We start from the raw sequence: 9914 nt of genomic DNA, 5'->3' as shown, positions 1-9914 counted from the left end.
ATGGGCCCAACTGACTAGGTCTATCTTGCCCCAGCCACCCGAGGATGGAGACAGATCCAGTCTCCGAAATGTGGTTTTTTTGTCTTGTATATACCAGACGATGGATAGAGTCATAATGTTTACATGCTACAGTGTATTTCTGCCAACATGAAATTACCATGACGTACATCAAAATCAATTCTGAAATTCAAACATCCATTAAGAATCAGACCTATATTTATGATGTTTCTGAATGAGAATATCAAGTATTATAAGCTTCTGAGGTGAAGACATAAATCACTCTGTATATTTGATATTATGACTGGCATAAATATATGTGTCTAAAGATTACACATTTGGGAGGTCTTAATTTGTCTTATTAAATCTCAATGAGATTTAAAAATGCAGTTGTATGAATAATGAAAAATACAGTCTGAAGCTAGACCTTTATTCTCATTTTATCCATTTCCTGAGGCACACTGTCACATTTTATTGCAAACACCAATAGACAGTGACATGTACTTAGGTAAGTCAATAAGTTAATTACAAATGGTTATAGAACTTAAACAAATAAGAGTACTTATTTAAAAAATGTTTTTATTTCTCAACATAATCTCCCTGTACATTGAGGCACTTGTCCCATCGTTTCACAAGCCCCTGAACACCAGCAGCATAAAATTCTTTGGGCTGCTGTCGGAACCAGGTGGTGACTGGGATCATGAAGGCATACTGCTTACCACNGTATAGCCCCGACCTTGCTCCAAGCGACTTCCATTTGTTCGGCCCTCTTAAACTATCTTTCGGCTGAACATTTTCTCGACGACGAAGCTGTAGAAAGGAAAGTCACTGCCTGGTTCCGACAGCAGCCCAAAGAATTTTATGCTGCTGGTTTTAGGGGCTTGTGAAACAATGGGACAAGTGCCTCAATGTACAGGGAGATTATGCTGAGAAATAAAAGCATTTTTCAAATCAGTACTCTTATTTAAGTTCTATATCCATTTGTAACTTACTTATTGACTTACCCTCGTACAACCATTTACCACTTGCATTTTCTTTTTATAAATATCATGTAGTGTACTGTCTCAAGAAGCTGATGTTTCAAGATATATAAGTGATACAATACTGAAAGACTGTTTCAGACTTCTTAACCACATAGTATTTATAATATTGTCATATGTATAAATGACTACAGATGGAGTTTGGTTTAACTGGATGTATTGATCACACTACAGCTATCAAAAATACTCAATTTAAATGAAAGAATGTTGTATTACGGTTTGATCTATCCTCATCTATTTTATGGAAGAACAGTATGGGGACCTAGTGCTAAGACCCTCACTAGAATAATTTTTGTACTACAAAAAAAGGGCAGTAAGATACATTGCAGGGCTAAAACATGTGGAATCATGCAGGGATAGCTTTAGAAATCTAAAGATACTAACAGTATACTCGCTATATATACAAGAAATAATCCTACGTGCAAAAAAAAAAAGTGTAACTGCACAGTGAATGAACAAATACAAACATGTAACACAAGAAATAATAAAAACTGTCATATATATGGGCACAACTTAGAACTTTATAATAGTAATCCTTCAGTAACTGGCTGTATCTTTTACAGCAAATTGCCTAACATAAAAGAAATAGAAAACAAAAATCAGTTCACAAGGGAATTGAAGAAGTTACTTATTCAGAGGTGCTATTACTCAATGGAGGACTATTTGAATGATGAATTCTCGAATATTGGTTATTTATATAAGCAGAAATATATAGTATATAATGTAGTATATCTTACATAATTTTTTAGTATTAAGATTGTTGTAATTTAATAATGTATATTAGCTGAAATACTTGTCCTATATAAAAGAATGAATGAATGGTGAGAATTATTTTGAAGGCAAGAAATAAGGACTCGTCATCCATCGTTCAGGCAATTAAATATTCTGCCTTATATTCTCATTTTATATTTTCTGTATCAATTTTTGTAGTTAAGAAATTAGATATACTTACATTTAAATCTGGTATACACAACATTAACACCAGACAAGGCTTTGACTTATATATTTTCCAATTAATAAATTAGTTAAAGTGCAGAAGAGTGTATACTATTCATGGATTAGGATATTCAGTAATCTACCACAACACATCAGGAATCTGTTAAATTATATTAAATATTACAGGATTAATAAAAGAATGAATGAATGGTGAGAATTATTTTGAAGGCAAGAAATAAGGACTCTTGTCATCCATTGTTCAGGCAATTAAATATTCTGCCCTCATATTCTCATTATATATTTTCTGTATCAATTTTTGTAGTTAAGAATTTAGATATATTTACATTTAAATCTGCTATACACAAAATTAGCAGCAGACAAGGCTTTGACATGTGGGAACTGCCCACATTCAAGCGTGACAACGCGAGCTTCATTGCTTAGCAACAACGAGTAAACAGTGGTTGCTAAGCAATGAAACTAATTAATAAATTAGTTAAAGTGCAGAAGAGTGTATACTATTCAGGGATTAGGATATTCAATAATATATCACAACACATCAGGAATCTATTAAATTATTAAATAGTACATGATTTATAAAAGAATTAATGAATTAATGAGTTGGTGTTGTTTCCTTCTGCCTCCTTTTTAGCAAAATCTTCAACATGGCTGGTGTGGGGTTGCTGAATACTGACGTGTCAGCTGTTTGGTGCCAGTGTTTTGTTCGTTCTGACACTTCTGGTAAAGATGCTGTGAATTCCTGAATCATCTCATTTGGCAAATGTTCTATTAGCACCACTGGTTCATACTTGGTTTGGATAGTAGAAGGCAGGTTACAGTTCAGTGTTGCATGTTTTTTTACCTGCTTTTTAGAATTGCCAGAAACAATATTCTTCCCATTAAACCATTTGAATAGTTTGAATACTAAAGAAGGCGAATTTTGAATCCTATTAGTTGCACAAGGTTGCTGCAGAGTACTGTTATCTATTTTCTTACGCTTCAGTGCTGCTGTATTTTCAGGATTGTCCATTGCTCTGCGTTTACGTCCTATGAAGTTTGTGAATGATGATGTGTCAACTGTCTGTTGCCTAGGTTTTGTTAGTTCTGACAGTTCTGGTAAAGATGCAGTGAATCTCTGGATCACATCATTTGACAGACGTTGCTTTGGCACCACTGGTTCATACTTGTCTAGGCTAATAGAAGGCAGGTTACAGTTCAGTGTTGCATGTTTTTTTTCCTGCTTTTTAGGATTGCCCAATATGATTTTCTCCCAAGTAAACGACTTATATGTTTGGAGCACTGAAGATTTTTTAATCCTTCTATTACTTGCATAAAGTTGCTGCAGAGTATTGCAAACTACTTTCATATGCTCCAGTTCTGCTGTCTTTTCAGGATTCTCTGTCGCTTTGCGTTTATGTCCTATGCGGTTGCTGCATGATGTGCCAACTGTCTGTTGCCTATGTTTTGTTAGTTCTGACACTTCTACTAAAGATACTGTGAGTTTCTGGATCACATCACTTGAGGGACGTTTTATTAGCACCACTGGTGAATATTGGCCATTTTCAGGATCCTCTGTCGCTCTGCATTTATTTCCTTGATTACTGTTCTCAATAATTCTTGTAAGTGGACTATCTCCAAACACAAGCATTCCATCATCCACATAACCAGAATCTTCAACACCCTGCTTCAGCAGATTTCTACAGTAAGCATAGCTTGGCTTTGTTTCAAAGTTAAGACTGGCTACATACTTAAGGAACTGGCTCAACACAGTTGGTGGTTGTGAATTAGTGAAGCACTGGCGCATGAGTAGAGCAATGTTGGACATGAAGCTGTTCTTTTGAGAATGGATGTACTCTGGATCTTCTTTGTCTCCCCATGGCAACACTCCACACAGCCACTGAATCATGTTGTAGCCAAGGGTTTCTAGGTCTCCACGACGAGAGAATGCACCTATATGTGCATCTCTGCTGACATAGTTTAAGGTTCCAGCATGCGCTTTTCGCTGGTCATAGACATATTCCTTATGAACACCATTTTGATCCAAATAACGGCTGGCTATACCAAAATCTAGTAGATAAACATAATTTTCTGTGCCCTTATGATACCCCAACAGCAAATTGGGGGCTTTTATGTCTGCATGGACGTACCCACGACTATGGATGTATTCTAATGCGTCCAGAATTTGTATACCAAGGTAACATACAGTCTTAACTGGGAATCTCCCATTCTGTGTTAACAGTTTGTCAAGATCCAGGCCATATCTTTCCAGCACTAGAAAGCGATATTTTTGGCCTCTGTAGACATGTGAGCCAGATCCTATGTAGTGGGATAATCCTACATGTTTCAAGTTCCTTCCCTTCTTCCAATCATTAATCATATCTGATTTTGCCACTCTTAGGTAACAGTTAATTTCCACAAACAGAGGTCCATTTTTATGTGGCTCTACTTTTACTACATGGTCTGCATCTGAACCCACAGGTTCGTAAGCATTGCTGGATGCGAGATAAACTTCACCAAAGCCTCCAATACCTATGGATCTACCAAGTTTCCATTGGTTTCTGGCAAGATCAATCAATACCTCTCCCTCAGAAATAGGATCAGGTAATATATTACCATTTGCGGCTACTCTCTTCTTAGGTTGTTCCATTTCTGCTCCAGTAGCACGTTCCATAATTCGGTGAGGCATTACTGGTATTCCTAGTTTATGTGAAACCTTCAAAATTGCCTGTGCGAAGCACTACGTCCTTGGCTGGTCGTAACTCTTAGCGGCTTTCGGCACTGTGAGCACCTAAAGAATGGCGACCTCGTTATGAAGCCTGTGGTCTGTTCGAGTTGGACAAATGGTAAACGCCGCTTCTAACAGTATACTGTTACACGTATACAGCAACAGGGCCGATTTTGCAGAAAACGTGACTTCCGACTCTTGCACGAATAACTTGTACACAAAACCGTATTCCACCGACAACTCCAGACAACTGTCGCTTCACGTAATAATTACGTAATGATCTCTCAATATTTATAATATTATGCATTATTAAAAGTTCAGATATTCATGCGCGCAAAATATAGTTCGACCATGAAGGTTATAACAAACATGTTAAGAAGCCGAAGTTGGGCTTTTGCGATAGAATGTAACAGAACGTTTCAACGTTAGCATTTAATAGAACTTTATTTTTTGACTTGGATGTAGGAAAATTTGTGACGCCGTTTAGATTGGTAAAACTACGCAGCATCGTTCCAGAATTACGTAATCGTAATCTTCACATTTAATAAAGTAGGTACATGTTCGATGCATGTGTGTGTGTGTGTGTGTGTGTGTGTATATATATATATGAACGCATTACAGCTGAACTAAATTAATCCTCCACGTTACAAATTGGAACAACTTGTGTAACTAGAAAACTAGAAAACACCGTACGCAGATACATTTAAACGCAACCTTGGTCTCGAACGTCTCGAAGTTTTCATTATGGTCTCGTTGTTTAGGAGAGTTCAACAATATTAAAATGGCGAATCGTAGGTCTGTTTTAGCTGCATCGATAGAACCGATTCCTACAGCAAATGATCCATTAAGAGAGCTTTTTGAAGCGTGTAAAACTGGAGATATTTCTAGAGTTAAAAAGCTAATATCGCCTCAGACTGTAAATGCAAGAGATACAGCAGGGAGGAAATCAACTCCTTTACACTTTGCAGCTGGTGAGTGTTGTCGTTTTTCTCATTGTCAATATTTCCATCAGGTACACTACAATAAGTAAACGTTTCGAGATGGTGCATTCATTTTGAACTAAATATTTTATTATATCACTTCTGTATGTTGTGGATGACGCAATTTAACCATTTAAAGCACTAAACTGATACAGATTTAAAAAAATACTTATTTGGTTACACGAAAATGACTTTGTATACGTATTCATTATTGTGTGTAAGTATGAATGCGATTGAAAGAGGAACTTAAAATTTTTTATACCGCAGTGTTTCTTTGTTTTTCGAGTGGTATTGAATTTAAATGTATTAATAACAGTTACTTTCTATAGTTGTATTTACATCTCAGTGTCTCTCTTTGCAACACAACTGGAAAACGAACCCACCATAATGCATTAGTGTGAAGTAGTAGATTTTAGCTTATGCCATGTTCAGTCATAGCATAGATTATAAGTAAGTAAGTACTGTTACAGTCATTTGCTTTCTTTTTGTTAGTAGTTAAGCAGTCAGGAATTTAATTCTTCAATGGATGTTAGGCTATGGACGTCGAGATGTTGTAGAATTTCTTCTGTCTACTGGAGCATCAGTTCAAGCTCGTGATGATGGAGGACTTCACCCGCTTCATAATGCTTGCTCATTTGGGCATGCCGATGTTGTAAGGTTGTTGCTTGAAGCAGGTGCTAATCCAAACACTCGTGACAACTGGAACTACACGCCCTTGCATGAAGCAGCCATCAAGGGCAAAATTGATGTCTGTATAGGTATGTTATGTCTTGCTGCACACTTAATTAAGAAACTTAATGTGTATTTTCTAGTGTAATATGTTTATAAGATTATGTACTAAATTAATACACATATTGCAGTAACAGTAAGTCAACTCCTTTCTTTGTCATCTGCATCCACTCTTTCATGACATTGTTATATCTTTTCAGTTAAATCTTTTTTAAGTTTTTTATGTGTGTTTGTTACTTTTCAACTGGAAAACTTTAAATATTTCTATAACCAGAAAAGGCTGCTGTGACTGATAGATGGAACATTGTGTACTTGGACATTACATGTGTATTTGATTGACAACTGTTGTGATAGTGGTTTAAAAAAAAAGTGTTTGGTGCCTCTGAAGATGATCCAAATGGATCAAAACATGTAAGGCTAGTGAATCATCAAGTGAGATAACTGAAATAGTCACATTGGACGGACTTGTCTTTTATAATTGTAACTGTTAGTGTGACGGACCAAAATGAAACAAATCAAAGACCTAGAATTGCTAAGTAAGACATCTAATAACACTCTCTTAGAAGACTTATAAAAAATAATATTGCAAAATTTTAACCAGCACTATTCAGTTAGCATATAAATTGCATTATAATAAATTAATATCTCATTCATCATATAAAATGAAAACAGCCTGGAATGTTATCAGATCCTTAACTAATAAACGATCTAATACTAAGGATGAATTTACGTTGAACATTGAAAGGAAACTAACTAAAAATCCTCAAATTCTGGTATTATTCTAGTATTACATTATTTAACGCTCTACCCGTCAATGTCAAGCAAGTTTGACATGACATTAATAAATTTAAACATAAATTGGGAAAGGTTCTTATAGAAAACTCTTTTTATTCTGTTGAAGAGTATCTTGATAGGAATAATAAATTTGATCTTTGGGGGGCTATCCCAGTAATTATAACTTTGTATTTTAGTTTGCATTCATTCGTTTCTTTTATATATTTTAATTGCTTTTTATCTTATGCTAAGATAATCTTATATCAGTGTAATATTCTGATAATTTCTATATCCAATGTTTATGTACGTGAATGGATTGATGAAGGATAATAAAACATAAATAAATAAATTTCCTAGGCAGTTTGGAAAGTTACAGTTCAAGAAACACATTGTGACGTTATGACAATATAGCTTGAGAAGTGAAGCCATCTGCTGCTAGGCAGTGGAAAAATCACGTCATTTTTCCATGGCAACAAACATGTGAGACCACAGTAGAGAAACTGTTGTGCCATTGCTAGGCAGTGTGGTGTTGTGTTTTCTCTTTGGTCCATGCCGTGGTTATATAACAAGTTAGCCATGACTTGGAACTAGACACTGCGCACCATTGGAAATTTTCCAAGGTGCTCACTGGTCTGTGATTTGCATACAGCTTTCAGCCTTCTGTATGTATATGATTACATAACAGAATTGTGCAGGCAACAAGGAGAAGCCATACAAAATCATGAGAATGAACATGTTCGCTGTATAGGAAAAGGTGAAGCCAGACATGGAAAATGTGACAGGCTTAAACTTGGTGGTGGGCAAGCTTATGACCGTTCAAGTGACTAAGCTACTGTTGTAGCATAAGATATGTACGATAGGCACAGTCTGCTCTGCAGCGACTGTACTGATGGAAGACTTGAATGTAGTGCAAAAGGAAGAGTTTTTAATAACGTGTTATATGTGCAAAATATACGCCTGATGAAAAGCCACACATATTTATAAGAGACAGACCCATCTTCTCATCAGAGAGGATGTTACATAAGGACTATTACTGCAAGGGTTCAGTTGAAAAAATCTCTGGTGTTGGGTCTCAAGGTGGTTGATGCCAAGATGAACTGATTGGCAGTAAACCACCAGTTGTAAAGTAACTTTGACTTTGGTTTTGGAAGCAGACAATTGGAGCCACAAGTTAGGTATGAGGCAGTCACCAGCTGGGAATAATATGAGCAGGAGAGGGCACTGTTGATTCTGTTACCAGCCAATGTTGTTTACAGCCCAGTGTCAGACTGAAGTCAGTACAGGACATTCAGGTGCATGTTATAGCTGATTATAAACAGTATTCAGCTTATTATTCCTTATAAGGAGTTTATGCTCATCTGTGTGCATTCAGAAATTCTAACATAGTAGGAAAGATGTTTGCTGAATTTTTAGGTAGAAATTTTTAATATTTGTAATCTGAAATGATACTGCAGTAGCGACTGAACATAACTAAACATTCAGAAGCTCTCTTCAAACAAATTTATTAAATTAGTGCTGTAAATAAAATAATAGTAATTTCAGATGTGTTAACTGTAACAGGTAAATTTAGTTACTGTACTTTTATCTTTACTGGTGATGTCTTGCAATATTGCAGTGATGTGCATTTATGTGATCTAGCTGATCTAGTGTTGCACTTCTGGGTACTAATATTATTACGCCTGATTAAAATGTAACCACCAGCCCTGTAGTACCAGAAGATTTAAAATCTATGTTCCTTGACAGTGAACTTGGCTAAATCCGCCAGCCAACCTCGTGGTGCTGGGAGATTTAAAGTCTCCTTTCCCCCCAGCTTCACAGTTGAAACCACTGTGTCTTATAACTGTGTATCTGCTTGCCTCTTCTGTACGCTACTATACTGAGTGTATGCATTAAAATGGATTTCAGAAGTCATGGTTGTTGCATAATTTGCACATGAGTTTGACATGATTTCAACATGAATATGAAGTACATGATCTTACAGGCAGTGTTTTCTGGTTTTATGAAAACTCGAACCACATACAAGTGTTGTAGGACAGTATATGTCAAGCAGAATAATGCCATATTTTTCAAAATGTAGCCCTCTTACAACATGGAGCAGATGCCAATGTTCGCAACACTGAAGGTAAAACTGCATTGGAACTGGCAGACGCTGCAACAAGGCCTGTGCTCACTGGAGATCATCGGAAAGAAGAACTGCTTGAAGCAGCTAGATCTGGAGCTGAGGATCGCTTGCTTACCGTGCTGAACCCGCTGAATGTCAACTGTCATGCTAGTGATGGCCGTCGCTCAACTCCTCTGCATCTTGCAGCAGGATACAACCGTAATCGAGTGGTACAGTTATTGCTGCAGCATGGGGCAGATGTCCATGCAAAAGACAAGGGGTGAGGATTTTGATTCCTATAGAATATTTTTTACCAAGATCAATTTGGAATGCATTGGCTGTATCTTTAATGTTGATGTTATACATTATATGCATAATTGTAATACTACTGATTGGTTTTACAAATTGTCAGAACTAAACAATATCTGAATTTAAGGTTCATATTTGTCTGTGTTTCCAAGAGCTACATAAGGGATAGTAGGAGCTGTGGTAGCATAATCGGTATAGCCACTGGCTATGGGCTGGACGACCGAGGGTTTGGAGTTCAAGTCCCAGTAGGGTCAAGAATTTTCTCTTCTCCATGTCATCCAGACCAGTTCTGGGGTCCACCCAACCTCCTGGCCAATAGGTACTGG

The 9914-nt window shown here is 36.6% G+C and overlaps 2 protein-coding genes across 2 annotated transcripts in view; one reads left to right on the top strand and one right to left on the bottom strand.

Moving 5' to 3' along the window:
• Positions 1–2583: 2583 nt before the first annotated feature.
• On the bottom strand, positions 2584–4347 carry LOC111869876 (nucleosomal histone kinase 1). The gene has a single exon (XM_023861719.2). The coding sequence runs from the start codon at positions 4345–4347 to the stop codon at positions 2584–2586; it is 1764 nt and encodes a 587-aa protein (XP_023717487.2).
• A 61-nt stretch (positions 4348–4408) lies between these two features.
• Positions 4409–9914, top strand: part of LOC111869869 (poly [ADP-ribose] polymerase tankyrase) — a gene marked incomplete at its 3' end in the record, with an annotated part of 13000 nt that continues 7494 nt past the window's right edge. The window contains exons 1-3 of the mRNA XM_033753581.1: positions 4409–4571; positions 6209–6433; positions 9256–9559. Of these exons, the coding sequence (XP_033609472.1) occupies positions 4502–4571; positions 6209–6433; positions 9256–9559 (599 nt within the window). The remainder of the gene's footprint in view (positions 4572–6208; positions 6434–9255; positions 9560–9914) is intronic.

The sequence above is a fragment of the Cryptotermes secundus genome, unplaced genomic scaffold (genome assembly GCF_002891405.2).
Source record: "Cryptotermes secundus unplaced genomic scaffold, Csec_1.0 scaffold439, whole genome shotgun sequence".
Taxonomy (NCBI): domain Eukaryota; kingdom Metazoa; phylum Arthropoda; class Insecta; order Blattodea; family Kalotermitidae; genus Cryptotermes; species Cryptotermes secundus.
This window is presented reverse-complemented; position numbering and strand designations above follow the sequence as displayed.

Bases quoted from the DNA above. Each gene is read 5' to 3' on its own strand.
- LOC111869876 (XM_023861719.2), bottom strand. From the start codon at position 4,347: ATGATTAATGATTGGAAGAAGGGAAGGAACTTGAAACATGTAGGATTA.